The sequence below is a fragment of the Tenrec ecaudatus genome, chromosome 5, assembly GCF_050624435.1.
Source record: "Tenrec ecaudatus isolate mTenEca1 chromosome 5, mTenEca1.hap1, whole genome shotgun sequence".
NCBI classification, from domain to species: domain Eukaryota; kingdom Metazoa; phylum Chordata; class Mammalia; order Afrosoricida; family Tenrecidae; genus Tenrec; species Tenrec ecaudatus.
Window position 1 is genome coordinate 167,080,124 of NC_134534.1, and position 18,652 is coordinate 167,098,775.

General features: G+C 43.7%; 1 protein-coding gene across 4 annotated transcripts in view; it reads right to left on the reverse strand.

The window, feature by feature from the left end:
* The window catches only part of NUB1 (negative regulator of ubiquitin like proteins 1), an 81,909-nt gene that overhangs the window by 27,406 nt on the left and 35,851 nt on the right, over positions 1-18,652 (reverse strand). Inside the window, exons 1-2 of one of the 4 annotated variants that reach the window (XM_075550222.1) lie at positions 4,858-4,965; positions 2,260-2,377 (exon numbers count right to left, since the gene is read on the reverse strand). In XM_075550222.1, coding sequence (XP_075406337.1) covers positions 2,260-2,376 — 117 coding nt within the window. In that variant the 5' untranslated portion in view covers position 2,377; positions 4,858-4,965. Of the gene's footprint in view, positions 1-2,259; positions 2,378-4,212; positions 4,459-4,857; positions 4,966-5,024; positions 5,165-18,652 lie in introns of those variants that run through there. The other 3 variants (XM_075550223.1, XM_075550220.1, XM_075550219.1) reach the window with 3 other exon arrangements.

Genomic DNA, 18,652 nt, shown 5'->3' on the forward strand with positions numbered 1-18,652 from the left:
GACACAAATGAAAAAGCACCATGATACCTTGGAGACAACATAGGAAGAAACAAGGCAAAATGGCAAAAACATGGACTCATTGGAACTACCAGAACAAGAATTCAAAAGAACAATTCTTAGGTGCATTCAAAGGATGGGGGGTGAGAGGGGAGATCAAGATAATTACAGTGGGGGTGAGGGAACAGACTAATTCAGGAAAACACTACAAGAGAAATCTGATAAATGAAAAGATGAATACCATACAAAAACACCACATAGAAATCCAGAACGTAAGTAGGACAATATTAGAAAAAACATAACACATTAAAGAAGCAAAGCAGAACTGAAGAAATGGGAGGTAGAGGTAATGAGCTAGAAGGTAAATCTCTTAACGCCACACTATGAGAACAGTGATGCACAAGACTGTAGAGACCCAAAGAATGCCTAGGAAGCATATGGAGTGCTATCAACATGAATAACATACGCATTGCAGGAACTCCAGAATGAGGAGAAACACACAAAAGCACCCAGAAAATTATTCCAGACTCGCTAGAAGAAAACTTTGCTAACATCATGGAAAAGAGAAAATAACCATCCACGAAGCTGAAAGAACCCCAAACAGGAGACTCCAAACGAAAAGCATGAAACTTCCCAAAATCAGACCAGGAAAGAACTGTGAGCAGCTTAGGAAAAATGAAAGTCGCTGACAAAGGAAAATCAGGAAGACTAAATTCTGATCTTTCAACAGAAAACATGCAGGCAAGGAGGAAATGGGATGGCATATATAAAATTCTGAAAGTAAAAAATTGCCACCCATAATCTTATATGCAGAAAAACTGTCCCTCAAATACCAGGGAAAAGGAAAGGTATTTCAAGATAGGGAAAAAATAAAGTAATTCTTAGACAATCTTAACAAAAGTGCTAAAAGGAGTTCTTTGGACAGCAGCAACAGCAGCAGATATCAACCGGAGATCAGTGCCCAAGGCACCGCCACCCAGAAGTCAAGTGAATAAAGCACAACACACTCAAAGACTAAAACTAGGAAGCCAGAGACAGCAATCCACAGCAGGGGAATAACGTCGATAGGAATCCTGGGACTAGAGAGGAAGTAGAAACCACTGGAACAGAGAGGAAGTCAGGCAGATTTCCAAAGAACAGATTGCATTAAATGTGTGAAGTAGTTAAAAAAAATAAGGTAAACTAAATGAAAATAGGCAAAACTCATCCAAAAATAATAATAAGACTTGCTGGTAGGTGTTGTAAAGTCGGTTGCAACTCCCAGCAACGTTATATACAACAGAAGGAAACCCTGCCATCCTACAACTGTTCTTACTTTGAGCTCATCGCTGCTCAGTGAACACTGGATCCATCCAGCTTATCAAAAGTCTTCCTTTTTTTCACTACCCCTCTACTTTACCAACCATGATGACCTAGACTAGGGATGGGTCTCTCCTGATAACATGTCCAAGGTTTGTGATACAAAGTCTCATCCTTGCTTCTAAGGAGCATTCTGAGGAGCTTTTAAGGAGCTTCTAAGAGCATTCTAAGGAGATTTCCTTGTCCTTTTGGCAGGCCAAGGCACTTTCAATATTCTTCTCCAGCACCAGAATTCAAATGCATCAATTCACCTTCCGTCTGTCTTCCTTATTCAATGTCCAACTTCCACATGCCTACCAGGCAACTGAAAATAACAGGCGCACATTAGTGCTCAAAGTAACAGCCTTGCTTTTCAACGCTTCCAGGAGGTCTTGAGCAGCAGATTTACCCCATGCAATGTGCTGCTTGATCTCAAGTGCTGTTTCTGAGCAAGGTGAAATCCTCCACAACTTTAATCTTTTCTCTGTTTAGCATGATGTTATCTAGTTGTGAGGATTTGGGTCTTCTTTATTATATTGAGTTGCAAACCATACTGAAGGCTGTAAGTGGGGGTAAAAAACTGACGGAGGGAAAACTGCTTTATAGATCAAACAGCAAGAACTGAGCAACAACCAAGACACTGTCACACTAAAAACATAATGCATTAACTTATATTGATAATGTTGGGAAAATAAAATTAGTTTCTGGGTTAACACACCTGAGAAATTAAAGGACATTATCATAGAAATAAAGCCTTATTAAATAAAAACAAGTTTGTCAATGCCTAGAAACAAGTGGGTACTTGCTTATTACTGATGCCAAAGGTTATGCCAAAAGTTTGGCTGTGGTTGGCGATTTGGGGAGATTTCAGAATCTGATTTACCAAGGAGATTCATAACGCTACTTATTCATGTCTTAAAGTACCTTTAATGCCTCACCAACTTCTTTATTTTCATCAGTATATGGAGGTTTCCAAAGTTGAATTTTATCTTCCCTTAAAAATTGGGTTAATTTTGCTTGAAGGTATTTCTTTTGTGCCATCCTTGAAAGCAAAACAGTATAACAATTACTCAACACATCAAAATGTTGCAGTATTTTAAAAAAATAAGCAGAGTTCCCTTCAGTTTAATCAAAATGACGTGTTACCATCAAGTCTATGACAACTTAGTGCCCTATAGGGAAGAGAACTGCCCCATGTAGTATCCGTAATCTTTATGGAAGCAGACCGCCTCATCTTTCTCCCACAGAGCAACCAGCTGGTTGGTGAATAGCCATGGACTTAACCACTGGGCCAGCAATGAGAATGTATTCTAAATCAGAAAGGTTCTACATAGCCCTAATTCTTCTCTACACACGCATTCAAAGTGACTAATATGTAGTCAAATTTCTTAAACTTTTCTATTTCTTAAGGTATTTTCTTTGATCTAAGAGATACCCAAAACTAAGGTTTAAACACAATAATTTGTAAGTGTGAACTTTTATAAGTAATTCAGCATACAGATTCTAAATTATCTTTTTTTTATTATTCTAAATTATCTTGTAACTGAATGTAAAACAATAGGCCAACCACTCTGGTAATTAAAATAAATGCTATCTTGAACAATAGTCTCTATATCTGAATTTTTCACTTTAACACTAAGCGAGCTTTACAGCATACTTTATGTTAACAGCGTAACAATGCACCTACATGAGCTAATCAATTCTAACACTTGTTGAATCATCATTACACAGTTAAGAAAACTGCGGTACAAAGTGAGGCAGTCAAAACCGACACTAGAACTTCTTTCTGTCCACAACACTGGTCTCTGCCTTCGAAAATTGCTTGCTGCTTTTCTGTTCTCGGTTGATAGTGACTCTCAACAGCCCTGGATCATCAGGGGAAATTCAATGGTGTGGGGCAAGCTGCTAATGAGAAGGCAGCTGACAGGAGTCCTGCAGTGTTTTAAGGCCTTCAAAGATCAGATAAGCAGTAAGAGAAGTAAAGACGAACACCTGGCTGAGAGAAAGAGGAACTAAGGTTATTGCGGAAGAGGCAGCGAGTTTCTGTTTGGGGGATGAAAACCTTTTGGTAATACGTAATGGTGTTGGCTGCATAACATGATGAACTGTACACTTAAAAATAGTTAAAATGCCAAGCCTTTTGTTATATTATTACATATATATGTGAGTATGTGTATACATAAGGTATATTTTTAAATTTCTTTTTTTCCCCATTAAGAGTTATTATTCCTTGCCTCAAAAACCCAACTCACATGATTTTTCAACAAGATCAGTAGCTTAAATTCAAAAGCATGTTGTCAGTTTGGCGCACTGGCTAAAGCGCTTGGCTCACAGAAACCACCAGCCATTCTGTGTGCGAACGATGTGGCTTCAATAAAGATTCCAAACCCAAACTCACTGCTACAGAGTCAATTCAGACTCACGGCGACCCTATGGGACCGAGTGAAACGGCTCCTGTGGGCGTCCAAGTCTGTCAATCTTCAACGGAGTAGAAATCCTCACCCTTCTCCTGGGGAGGAGCTGGTGGTTTTGAACTTCTGGCCTTGCAGTCAGTTGCCTCATACATAACCCACTACACCACCAGGGAGCCTCCAGGCCTGGAAACCCCGTGGCAGCCTTCGGGTGCCAGCGAGTCAGAAATCACAGCAGTGGGCCAGGTCTTTGGAAAACATCTTCTCTACCTGAAGCGTGTATCAGCACTTTCAAAGTGCGAACCACACAACCACCACACAGTAGGGTCACACTCCTTTCTCATAAATCATTCTATCCCGAGAAAGGACCACAGCAACTGCACGGCGGGAGATAACACGGGTGATGACCGTGAAGCCAAGCCATGTGGAAGGTCGAATGCTCAGCCCCCTGCACCCGCAAACGTACCTCACACACCTCGCTGGCCCCCACACACGCACACAGCAACAGCCGAAAGTCGAATGCTGCCGCCCGAGTTCTGCTTTCCGGGTTTTAAAATTATACCGCTCCCTGAAACTTCAGCTACAGATCTCCGAATAAGCCACTAGGCGAATTCCAAGTAAACGAAAAAGGGGGAAAGCACAACCGTTCCGTCAGGGTTGTAACTTGCTGGCTGAGAACGCTTGTTTCCGATCTCGCCACACCAGGCTGCGATTACCACCAGGCGGGCGAAACTAATCCAGTGCTCTAAAGTGAAAGGGGAACGTTGGAGGCCGCCCTTCGAAGTTTCTTTCACTTTTGTAATGATTTCATCGGCACCACCCAGATTGTCTAGCTGTGCAGTCAAACTCCCCCCGCCGCCCCCCGCCTTTTCTCTTCAGAGGTAAAAGGTCCTTGTCCTGGGAAATACGAGTGAATGGCGGGGAGCCCCAACCCCGGATGGTCAAGGTTCCAGAGAGAAAAACCGAGGCGGCTCCCTTCGGAAGCGGGGAGAAAGTCTGGTTTGGCTTGCAGAGAACCCCCAGCCGGCGCGCGAGGCCTCGGGCGCGTCCCGCGCGGGTCGTCGCAGCAGCTCTCGGCCGGAGCCGCAGCGCTGCACAGATGCACACTTACCTCCAAGCGGCTGACAGGCGGCACGGGGTGTCTTTTTCAAACGCGCCCCGCCACGCCCGCCGCCCGGGTCCCCGAGACTCCCACCCCGCCGCCGCCCGCCCCCCGCCGCGCCAGACGACCGCCGCTCGGGCCGCGGGCGCCAGGGCGCCGCGTCCGGCCCAGCTCACCTGCGCCACCGCCGCCGCCGCCAGTCCGCCCTCAGCCGTCCGCCGAGTGCCCGGATGCGGCGCGGCCGCCGTTTGTTTTCATTCCGGGTGAAACCGGCCCAGCTGCCCGACCGGCCGCGCGCCTCCCGGAAGGGCGCCGGGGGCGGGGCGGGGCGGGGCGGGGCCTGGCGCCCCCGGAAGCAGACCGGCTCCGGCCCGTGAGCCGTTGGCGGAAACCCATTCTGCTTGACGCTGGGACAGGTGCGGGGCTGCCCGACCCCCTCTCTTCAAAGGGGCCGCGCACGCGCACGCATCAGATGAGAGGGAGCCGAAGTGCGGTCCCTGGACAGGGCATTTGTGATGATACATTGTAGCAGGTAGTCCCGGTCGAAATGGCCGGCAAAAGCAGATAGCTACACTGTTTCCATAATTACGGGCGACGGCTCAAAAGCGGTTCATTGACCAAGGGGTCACTGAGCATCGTTCTCTGTTTTGTTTCCTTCCATTCCTGAAGAGGGAGGGCGGTAGGCCAATTACATTTGCACTCTGGACGACTGATTTGAAGGATGTGGGCCACTGCCTATACAAATGTTAAAATGACTTCAAGAGAATTGAATTGCCATCATTTCCAAAGCAGTTCCTTTCTACTTGAGCCCTTGGTATCAGCTCCTCTTCCCACCCCACCCTCGTGAATCCTTGATCAGTTATATATTATTGTTGTTTCCGTGAACAATCATTGTTGATGGCAACATATTTACAAGTGTGCTTAATACAATTGAATGATGGATTATTATAAAATTTGTAAGAGTCCCCAATAAAATGATGAATGAAAAATAAAAAGACAATTGAGTTGATTCCATAGCCTGAGTATATTATGCAGAGGATAATCACCCAATCAGGATGGCCTTCAGGAGTCTGGGCCAAAAAGGTACCCAAACGTGCAGGCGTAATATCGCAGAATGAAGCCCCGTTAGGTAGCTGACTTAAGGACAGGGGTTGTCCCTCTGCAAAGGTCCCCATAGAGGACGTTGGAAAGAAATACGGCAACCATTGGACACCTAGGGGAAGACCTCAAACTGAGCATGCACAGACAGACCCCTTAGCACACAAGAAACCTAAAACCTAGCCTCCACCAGCATGTCACACAGGTGGGCCTAAGCTCCGACAAGGAGGCTACCCAGTCACTTCAACCAGGCCTGCCTAGCCAGAGGTGACAAAGTGGCCAGCCGGAAAGGCCGTTCTCTTTTTCAGCCTGGTTTTGCAGGTCAGAGGGCGGGTCCCCTTTGAGACTGTGAACCCTGAAACTGTACCTGTCCTTCATGAAAACACACTTGGATCACAAAACGTGCTTCCGCGTGAATGCTTTCAGCCTGTGATGCAAAGAACCGAGGGACAAAGCCCAGTCCAGACACCTAACAGCCCCTCCTCCGGACACCATCTCAAAGGGCGGTTGCTGGCCCACCTAATTCACATGACTGCCTAAGCAGGCTATTGTCCTAGGAAAATACTAAATAAACAAACCACCAAAACCTTTAAAAACCCGCACCGGACTTTGTTTCCAGGAGATTGTGTTGCTGGGAGCACAGGTCAGGGATTGCCTGTCACCATTCCAGCCTAAGACGGAGGCCAGGTTGATTCTGCAAGCAGGAAATGGAAGGAAACCATTGGGTTCCTACCTCCAAACGTCCAGAGAAAATCAAGGGTCCAGCGGTTCTCAACCTGTGGGTTACGATCCCTTTAGAGGGATGTCGAATGACCCTTTCACAGGGGTCGCCTGATTCATAACAGTAGCAAAATGACAGTGAAGAAGTAGCAACGAAAATAATTTTATGGTTGGGGGTCACCACCACGTGAGGAACTGTATGAAAGGGTCGCAGCATTAGGAAGGTTGAGAACGGCCCGAAACGCAACCAAAGTGGCAGAAACAGATTTTATAGTTTTACAATAACGGTTTTGAATTGAGGCTATATGTTTGGCAATTATCAAAGAAACAATCTATGCATACATTGTTCAGGGATTCCATTTATCAGGAGTTCACCAGACCTCATCCCTGGCCACTGTGTTCCACTGCTCTGTGTGCGGCGTGGCTCCAGGCCTGGCGACTAGTGTGAATGGTCTTGTTTGCCACAGCCTTTATGTTAGAAGAGCTTCACGCGGGTTAAGCTGAAAGGATTTCTACTACAAGGGGAGGAAGGCCGCTGCTGTATGCTATTCCAGAAAACTCCATTTCAAATTCCTCATAAATGAAGTCTTAAACTGCGTTGTATTCTAGTGCTTTGATTTACAGAAAGGAAGTCTTTTGGCCCTTCATCCATTTGGGGTGAGTGGTGCTCAGGCCCTCCACAGCTCCATGTGCAGACGCTCTTGCCAATAAACATTTGCTTTGGTGCAAAATCTTCACCTTTTGGTTGGCAAGAGGTAAAGCCCTTCTCTTAGGTGTTGACATAACATCCTGGTACCACCACAGCTGCCTGTGGGAGAAAGATGGAGGCTTCTGTTCCATAAAGATTTACACCCTCGGAAATTTATCTAGAATTCATCTCCTCTTTGTTTCATTTAAGACCCTAGAGAGGTGAGAACCAAAGTCCAATTGTTAGGTAGCCAGCTTAGGGACAGGGGGTTGTTCCTCTCATGCCTGCAAAGGCCCCCATAAAGGAGGCTGGGAAGACATAAGGCAACTATTTGACACCTATGAAGACCCCAAACTGACCAGGCTCATACTCAAGCCCCCAGCCAGGTGGGAGGTACACGTGGGCGGTGAAAAGTAGGCCCAGGCTAATGATATCACCCAGGTGGGCTCCCCAGCCAATGGGGTCAACCAATACCTTCAACCACACCTTCCACCAGCCAGGGGGTGGGCTAAAATAAAGGCAGGGAGCACACTTTGGGACATTCTCTTGGCTCTCTGACATTCACACCCTCTTGCTCCTTGTTCCCCTGACCACTCGGTCCCTGGGATTTCCCCCAACCTAGCTCCACATGTGTGGGTGCTCTTTTCCACAGGTTGTTTGTGCCCAGTTGTGAACCGCCTTTGAGACTATAAACCTGAAACTTGCCCAGTCCTTCATAAAAACTCCCTTGGATTACAAAATGGGCTTCGAAGTGAGAAGCCACGAACCGAGGTATTACCCACTCAAGGAGGAACCTAACACATGACTTTCCAAGTCCACAATCTTAGGACCACAGTCCTCTGCTTCTCACACCAAGGTGTTTCAGGTTTAAGTCCAAAGGAGTTCATCAGCTCTTTTAATCTGCAACAGGTGTGTTTAAAGTAAGCCACCACCACCACCACCACCCTGTTCATTTAATGGGCTTCCCAAATTGGATCCTTTTGATGTGACCTATGAAAAATACTGTACACCTTGAAAACACAAAACCTAAAATCCAGGTAGCCAATAGCACAAGGTCTAGGTCACCAAAAGCAGAAAAGAATTTTTTTTTTAAATGCATGGTTAGCAACATAATACAGGGTGGAGTTTCCATCAGGGGGTCGATACAAAAAAGATTAAACATTTTCTCCAAGGACAGACCTTTTCCCTCATTTACCCACTAACAGGAGTGAAATCACTTTCTGAGAGATAGACTTAAACACTCCCCCCACCCCATGTCCACACCCACTGGTCACAAATTTCCCTAGAAATGCACCAAACACCATTATAGGAGCGTAAGGAAGTTGAGAGGAGCTAGAGACCAAACAGTCGAATCAGAGGAAACAGGATTTATTGGGGAGAAAGACCCAGCCTGGGCGAAGTCCCATGGTCCACAGTGTCTGGGCCAGAGGAGTCGCACTGCAGCCTACAGGGGTGGTGCTTATATATGGACAGGTATGTCCAGGTGTCTGGAATGTAAGGTGTCTTCCTGGTTCCGGGCGTATTTGTGCCGGGTGCAGAGCGGTGGGCAAGAACAAAGAGGGCACTGAGCCAAACGGGCAGTGAACAAAAGGGGCCGTGATTAAAAGAAGGAAAGAAACCTTGCAAAGCTGCTGACAGGTTACATAGCCAGCTCTGGTCAGCTCCGCAGGTATGTGTGGCTGCTAGAAGCCGGCCTGGCATTGATCCGGCCATACAAGGAGTAGCTATAAAATTAGAGTGGCCATGGGACAATGCTATATGGCACGGAACTGTTTGGTCCTCTCCCACGCCCACCTAAATGAAAAGCTGATCCTAGCTGAGGTGGGCCTCCTTTTAAGAACTAGTCTTAAGATGTACAAATAAAGGAGCACTGAATGGACTATCCGGATTAGACGAACATCAGAACCTTGCATGAGAAATCAGATTACATGATTCTATGAGCCATCCTGAACCCAGATGCCTAGGCTGGATCTCCTTTGATGGGTCTGTTCCTTCAAATACCCGGAATTCAAAAGGGCACAATTCTCAGAGAAAATGGCCCACTGGTCTGCCGGACCCTTATTCAAACTCAAAATGGCCTTTTAGGCACCTATAGTTTTGCTTTTGTCTGTTTTTAAGTTCCACAATTAAAAAAAAAGAATCTAGGCACAAATAGTTCACACGTGGGTTATCCCAACTTCCACGGAAGATAGATAGAACAGAAATACTAACAATAGTAGGCCAAATGCTTAAAAATAGCATGCAAGACCAAGAACAATAAATATGAGATACTTGTCTATATCTAAATAATCTCTCTAGCAACTACATTTTGTAAAAACCTCAAGCTGCCGATAAACAAGGGTACTGGATCATTCACCCAGGGAGATACAAAACTGTCTCTGGAACTTCGCAGGAAATTTTAATGTGGTTCTATTTTGTACCCTGTAACTAATATTTCATTAAAGCTTCTCTCGTCATGGTTCTTATGAATTTATTAAACTTACTAATAGAAGCTTTCAATTGGAGAGTCATTATATTTTAAACCCAGAAGTTAACCATTTGAGAGAAATGAGAAAAGTAGTTACTTGTAAACAGAGTATGCTCTTAAAATGCCCACATTATCCCCCCATGAAGAACTTGTAGAAACATTTAATCTATTCAGTGGTTAATTTCTATCTTGGTTTTTGGATCAGTTGTAATTCATGAACCCCATCACCATCAAGAGTTCTAGAAATCAGGATATTAGTGTGTGTATGTGTGTGTGTTACACACACACACACATACACACACACACATGCCAATATAGTACAATTTTTTGTTGGAAATTTTTGGTCAAATGTCTTAGTATGTGAGGTAGTTAGCTTATTGTGCCAACCTGGCTTATAAACACATGTGGGGTTAATTGAAGGGCAGAGGGATAAATGGCTCAGTGAGCCTCACCTTTCAAGTTCTCATGTCTCTTGCTTTCTGTGGGTCAGACCAGGGTGCATCTGCTTTAGCCAGTTCCCTGCTTCAGCTGTCAAGGCTCACTTCCTGCAAGACATCCCCAAGGAGAAGCTGCATGGACCTACCCCAATAAAGCCATGGGTGCTGGAGCACCTGTGTGGAAACCCCTGCGGAGACCCCTGCCAGTGCTGAGATGCATACACATTCACTGACTTGGCTTACCTCCTGTAGGCAGCATCATTGCATGTGCTTTGTGAGATGGAGGAGGACTTTGTGGATTGGTGTCAGACATATTGGTTAATGTTGGACTTGTGGGTTTGGGCAGCACTGGGTTGGGATGTTTTCTTTCTTGATGTGCAGTTAACCTTTATATAAAACTCTCTCTTATATATGAGTTTCTGTGGCTTTGTTTCTCTAAAGTACCCAGACTAACACAGTATGTCAGCATAGCAAAAGCTTATTTGTAGACAACAAAACTTGATGTGGTCATGGTTAATTTATAACAATATAAATACATATTTTTGAGAGATTTGATTGGGAAGTTCCTGAACCAATGCAAAGCCTAAACAGGCTAATAAAAAAATCAGATGAAACACAAGACCAAAAGAAAATAACTTAATATACAAAGCTTAAAAGTTTCCGATGTCATGTCAAACCTAGGCTATCAAACATCCTGCTGTGTCATGAAGGGCCCTCATGCCATAGCCGGTCATGCAATGGCCGCAAATGCAAGGTCAGCAGTTCAAAACCACCAGCTCTGCTCCATGGTAGAAAATTGACGCTATTTCCAGGAAAAGCTATGGCCTGAGAAACCCACCCGGCAGGTCTGCTCTCCCACAGGGTGGCTGTGAGTCAGCAGTTAGTTTGGATTGGTTTGGATTGACTGATGTTTCTCAGTTGTATCATTTAGAAACGGAACTAGTCATTTTATCAATTTTACTTTCACTGCCCCCAAATACTTATCCAATTATCATGCAGGAAATATTTTGTGGTGATTCACAAGCCCTTCCTCCATCTTATGATTTCATCCACCAAAATGAATCTAATATCATAAAAGTTTTAAAACATTTCATCATCTCTTGTTTTCTACACCAAAGCACATGAAGTTCACTTCCCTTCCGACCTTCCACAACCTCCCACACACCTTCAAGTTAGCCTTTAAGATCTTTCATATTCTGGTTCAACCAGACATTCTGCTTTAAGACAAAGCTACTTCCTTTTTCTCTTAAAAAAAAAAAAAGACAAAAACATATGATCAGCCCTTCTGTCTGTTTTCTAGCTTTCCAGTCCACATTGAAATGTATTAGTTCTTCGGTCAGTCTAGCCCTCGGTGAAAGGCAGGGGGTGAGGAAGCCTCAAGGAACCAGAGGAATAGTGTGTTTGTTTCATTGGGGCTTTACTGCGCCCTGGTTGACTCATTCCTTCCCTGTGAGCTCTCTGTGGGAGGATGTTCCATTGTCCACAGATGGGCTTTGGGTCTCTGCTCCGACCTTGTTCTCAACAATATGGGGGTTTGGTTTGTTTGTGCACATGTACAGATATGAGATAAGAGCTCACAATACACAGAATCCAGGGACGGGAATGGGAATAGCGATACTAGAAATGTAGGAGTAAGATGGGGAGAGGAGGGGAGGAAGGGGAAACTGATCCCAATGATCAACACATAAATACACACACACCCCTTCCAGGGGGACAAACAACAGAAACCATGGGGGAAGGGACACAGAGGTAGGTATAAGATATGAAAATAAGGGAACTGATTACAAGGATCCACATGTGACCTCCTCCCTGGGAGATGGACGGCAGAGAAGGGGGTGAAGGGAGACTCCGGCTAGGGCAAGATATGACAAAATAACAATCTGTGGTTTATCAAGGGCTCATGAGGGAGAGGGGAGCGGGGAGGGAGGGGGAAAAAAAAGAGGACCTGATGCAGAGGGCTTAAGTGGAGAGCAAATGCTTTGAGAGTGATGAGGGCAAAGAATGTATGGATGTGCTTTATACAATTGATGTATGTATATGTGTGGATTGTGATAAGAGTTGTATGAGCCCCTAATAAAATGTTAAAAAAAAAGAAAAAACAAAGAAAATGATGAGGGCAAAGAATGTACAGATGTGCTTTATACAATTGATGCATGTATATGAATGGATTGTGATAAGAAAGAGTTGTATGAGTCCCTAATAAAATGTTTTTAAAAATATATGAAAATAATATTTTTTTATAATTTGTCATAAGAGTGGGGGGAAGGGAGTGTCAAAAGAAGAGCTGTTACCAAGGGCTCAATAGAAAGTAAATATCTAGAAAAGAATGATGGCAACATATGTACAAACATGCCCGATACAATTGATATATGGATTGTTATAAGAGTTGTAAGAGGCCCCGATAAAGTGATCTTTAAAAAAAAAAAAGTCAGTTCTTATGGTGATTTCACCTAGTGGCCCATGGGCTTGCCACCAAAGGCTATACTTCACTACTTTAATACGATACACACACACATTTTAAATCCAGAAAGACATACCAACTTGAAAGCCCGTCAAGTTAAAAAGGGAACTCTTCATTAAGCCTGTAGGTAAGTGGATAGATTTAAAAGGGATCAAGTGAGCATTCAGATGAGAACTTACCAAGTAAAAATGAGGGTCACGAGCTGTCCATGTCCAGAGAGCAATCAGATAAGACAACAGAGTAACATTTAGGAAGCCTGATCAATCTCCCTGGCCGTCTTAGTGACCCCAGGGGCAGACTCATCTAGATGTTGCTCTGCGCCAAACTCGCCAGGCGCCATGCTTGTCACAGAGCAATACCAAAAATCATGAGAGATTCCGCGAAAGCTGGGGTCCAAGGCAAAGCGGAGTCGGCCCTCGTTAGAGAAAATACGTTCATGTTACATGACTTCCCAGGACATTTCCACTTGGTCAGGAATTCATAATGATCTGCTGCTGGGGCACCAGCCTTTCTGCAAAACGATCCAATCTACCCTGCATCTGAAAGCCAGACTAAACATAGAATGAATTAGATTGTCAAATTAGTAATATACGTTCTTTCTAATGGCAAGAAACCCAATTCTTTGTTAATGCTATTTGATATCAATACTCCCTCAAAAACAAAAAAACAAAAACTTAAATGAATTAAACTTTTAGTCAGACAAGTAATGTTTTAGCCTATCAAATAAATTTAATATTGGTGAATACTTCAAACATTGTTCTTGTTTTATCTCTTAAAATTCTGAAAAATGAACAAAATAGAGGGGAAATGAACACTCTATTTCTCAAGTGAATTCTAACTCACAGCAATCCAGTAAGGGCAGGGCAGGACAGAACTGCTCCTGTGGGTTTCTGGGACCATAACTCTTTGCAGGAGTAGAAAGTCCTATCGGTGGAACTGCTCACTTGCAAGTAATAACCCAACTAACTCATCACCACTTCATCCATCACCTGGGCTCAACACCTTAGTTAACAGACTTGAATAAAATACATACCGTATATACTTGAGCCTAAGCCGAGGAACCTAATTTCACCAAAAGAAAAACCTGCATTAAAAATGTGCTGAAAACTCAGCTTATACTCGAGTATATACAGTACTTTCCTTAAAAAGAAGACAGCATACCTTCCCATTTATTTGAGTTACCTTTTCCTTACCATTAGGGAAGCGACCTTCTCTCTATCTAATTTTTTGCCACTTAAACTTGTTTGCCTTTTACTCAGGCATACTCATTTTCTACCAGGGCACCTTCCTTTATGGGTTTCATTGTCTGGAAGTTTTGCATAGTCAAGACTATGGGCAGCTTCTTTTGTGGCTTTTGGTGTTTTACTGTGCTTAGAAAAGCCCATTGTTACCTGTCTTAGTGATCTCCTGCTACTTTAACAGAAGGAAACTTATTTTCTCACATTTAGGGGCCTACAAGTCTGAATTCAGGCACCAGCTCCGGAAGGTCCTTCTCTCTTCCAACACCTGTGGGCCCAGCAGATTGCCAAGGGTGTTGGCCTCCCTCTTCCTACAAGGATCTCAGAGCAGGGACCCCAAGTCCAAAGACTGCCGTCCACTCCTGGCTCTTCTTCTGGAAAGCTCCCTTCTCTGTCTTTGGATCAACTTTAAGATACAAGGCGTGCAAGGGCTCAAGTAGAAAGAAAATGTTTTGAAAAGGAAGATGGCACCTATGGACAAGTATGCTTGACACAGTGATGTATGGGTTGTGATAAGGGCTGTCAGAGCCCCCAATGAAATTATTTTTAAAAAGAGAAAAGGTGTGACTCATGTAAGGCTGTGACTGAAGATACATCCGGCAAGGATCCTGCATCATAAACAGATACAGATTAGGGTTCACAGCACTTGACAGAACTGAGGCAAATGGATCCTGAGACACCATGCCAACAACCATGGCCTAATTGAGTTAGCACAATTAAATTGTGGGGTGACACAATTAAATCTATGACACAACCCCAGATTATTGAAACATCATATACCAAACCAAGCTCACCGCCATCGAGTCGACGCTCACCCAGAGCAGGCCCTGTGAGCTGCTGAGCCTGTAACTGTTCACGGGAGTGGAAAGCCGAGACTTTTTCTCCTGAGGAGGAGCTGGTGGTTTTGAACTGCAGACCATGTGGATAGCAACCCAGTATGTAACCACTAATGTATTTTTTTATTTTTAAAAAGACCTATTTTACAGTTAGCTAACCCAGGATTGTGCTCATTGTTTCTGTTCTACCCCCTGGGTTGAGGCATAGGACAAGGGTCTTCAAAGCTGGTTAGTGACTGTCCTCCCTCTGCCTGAGCCACAGAGGGAGGGGCGTCAGGTTTAGGAGCACTGTGCAATGTGTGGTTAACTGCTTCCAGAGATCACTGTCTCCTTTCCAAGGGAAAAGAAAATGTTTTGGAAAGGATGATGGCAACCTAGGTACAAATGTGCTTGATACAATGGATGTATGGATTGCGATAAGAACTGTAAGAGGACCCAATGCAATGATTTATTCAAATTTTTAAAAAATCAGTGTCTCCTTTACTATATGAACAGAAGATTAGATGGCTACCATTATTCAATACTGAGATAAAAGATTTGATAGAAGAATTCTGATGCAAAGGGGAGAGAGGTAGAACAGAATTTCACATTCCCATGTACACTAGAAGTTCTGGGACCAAGAAGGCTAGGTGAACCCCTGAAACGATTGCTCTGGGATAACCTTTAGCTCTTAAACCAAAATATATATCCCCTAAAGTCTTCTTTAAAAACTTTAGATGTGGATCTTTAAAACCTGAGTTACTCTCTGACCACAGTCAAGGAGTGTAACTGACCTGGTTATCAGACAAAAGATTCTTGAGCCATTTATAGAAGATTAAAATGTAACATCTGATTTGAATGGTTAAAATGTACCATCTGATTTGAATGGTTAAACTGTAACATCTGATTTGATGCCCTTTTTGACATATCTACAAGTTCTAGCAGTTAGAAAAGAGGAAAGGGGAAATACATGTGGACGCAGCCTCAGTGGACCACCTCTGAACAAAGAATGGGGATGTGAACAGCCTTCTTATCAGACAGAATGCATTGGGAAGCTTTGAAAGCTAACACCTTCTCATTTGATCTCCCTTTGATCTATTTTAAAGTTGTTCTAACTTTTAATGTTTTCCATTTTCTTTCCAAATGAGGTTTTCCTCTATTTTATTTTGTTGTTGTTAGCTTTTTTGACTCCATGTTTTGTATTTTTGTATGTTTTTTGATATGTGAAATCCAGACTGGGTGAATGCAAAGAGACAGAAACTGGACTGACGGTTCATTGGGGGTCTGGCCGAGAAGATGGGTGGGTGAGAAGAATGAATGGGGAGCTAGTAACAAGAAGTACAAGAACAAAGAAACTGCGCTCAAATGGACTGTGGTAGTGATTATATGGCTCAACTATTGAATTGTCTGATATTTGTTTGTATTATGTCCCAATAAAACTGTTCATTTAGAGAAGAGTAAATCAAACTGTGGTAAAGAAAAAAAAAACCAGTTTTGTACTGGCATATTTGAATTGGGTCACTGCAGGTATAAATTAAAATCCTATTTGGAATTCAACTAAGACTTTGATTTCTACTTTTTAAAAGAAAAGTAAAACTCTTGACCAACTTTTTTGGTCAAGGTTTTACTGTTTAAAAAACAGGGAAGGCTGGCCCACCAGGCCATGAGGATGATGTTCCTGATTAGAGCAGCCAGTCCACAGAGAGGACAACATGGCTGGCCCCACTATGAGACATGATGCCCCTCACGGACACATGGCGCTACAGGGGACAGCACCAGAGACACACCGAGGAAAAGCACTGGGGGAGTGCAGCGGAACAGCAAGGGAATGGAGTGGCAAGGTCCCCAGGGAATGTTGAAAGTGGACTTTGGGGTCAGGGCATGGTGCCCCAATAGACTGGACTGGAAAACACTCCTAAGGGTCAATAAACGATCCTTAAACTAGCAAATAAATAAGTAAATACATAAATAAATAAATACATAAATAAACAGGGAAGGCAAACATCAGAATTTCGAACTTGGATGAATATTTACTTAGTATCTATTAAGAATGGCGGTGCTGCTGCCCCGAAGAAAGTGCATCGCAGGCAAAGGGATAAGAAATAGAACTGATAGTGCTAAATGAAGGTAGAACCTGCAAATATGTTTGTAGCAAAGATCAGTATTTCAAGTAAATATCCTGACTCCAAAATGAAATGTTCACTCTCGAGGATTTGTTAGTTTGTTACTATTGGTGGTGACATTATGGCTTATAGCAACCCTGTGTAGAACACAATGAAACGTTCTCCCATCCTGGGCCAGCCTCTCAACTGTTACATTTGAGCCCATTGTTACAGCCACTGTAACCATGTTACAGCCTCAATCTAATTGAGGGCCTTTGTCTTTTTCACCTGCCCTGTATTTTGCCAAGCATGATGTCCTGTCACTAATCCCACCTTATAACAATGTCTAAAGTACTAGAGACCAAGCCTCACCAACGCTGCTTCTAAGGAGCATTCTGGCTGTACCTCTAAGACAGATTTGTTTTTCTGGCAGTACCTGCAAGATTCTTCACCAACACCATCATTCAAATGTATCACGTCTTCTTTTTCTGTCTTCCATATTCATTGACCAACTTTCATACATATGAGGTGATTCGTCTGCAAAGTGCATGTATCCTTGTCTCAACATACTTAAGAGGTTTTGTAAAACATATATATATATTCGGTTTACAATGTGAATTGGGTCACCACAGGTATAAATTAATTTTGAATTCATCTAAGACCTGCCTTCCTACTTTTTTGTTTTTAAGCATGCGTTTCAAATTTATGTTGGACTTCGGTTTTCAAAGAAATTTCTTCACAATGAAGCCACCAACAGCTGAAGTCCCAGGTCCGTTGCTTCTTTCTGGGGAGAAATTGGCATGACGCCTGCATCAGAAGGGTTACCGTGGGGTGAGTTTCAGAGGTGGGACAGACTAAGGGAAAGCAGCCTTTCCATGTCAATCCTGGAGGTCCCTGTAGAGGAGATCCCATGCTTGATGAAGAGGGAACGTGGCTGGATAAAAGAGGCAGGACTATCTGCTCCAGGACATAACATGGAAATGCTTGCCACGTCCTGAGTTCAGAATTTTTGTTTTCTTTCTGAGATGAAGAAAATATAAAAGCACCTAAAGGTCAAGGAAAATGTTCTTCTGATGATGAGGAAGCCCACACTCTGTCCGACGTGGGACTCGACGGGCCCCGGCCGCCGGCGCCGAGGCCGGCTCCACGAGGCGCACCTCACTCCGCCATCTTCGCTCCTTCTCACCTACCTTCCTACTTTTTAAAAGAAACCATTCAACTTTTTTTGGTCAAAATTTTACTGCGTAAAAAACAAGGAAGGCAGGAGAGGGAGGGGAAATAGATGAGCTGTTACAAGGGCTCAAGTAGAAAGAAAATGCTTTGAAAATAATGATAGTTAAAAATATAATAATAAAGAAAATAATGATGGCAACCTTTGTACAAATGCGCTCGACCCAATGGATGGATGTGTGGATTGTGATCAGAGATGTGAGAGCCCCCAGTAAAAGTATTTAATTAAAAATAACAAACAAAAAAACAAGGAAGGCAAAAGTTTATTTTTCAAAACTTCAGCCACCCCCAACTTTTACTGTGTCTTAGGTGGGAGGCTCACACTTCAGATTATTTTCCTATTGGGAACTTAACACATCTAACCTCTGAACAGCTGTGTCTCTCTCCTGCCCTCCCCACCCTGTTGTGTTTCCCAAGGTAACACTTGTGAGTCCTGTAGCCCATGCTCTCGTTCCTTCCCTCTCCCTCCTACCCTTGAAAATGATCCAAGTCTGTTTCTTTTCTTTCTTTTTGTTTTTTACTTTTTATTGTGAATTAAGTGGGGGTTT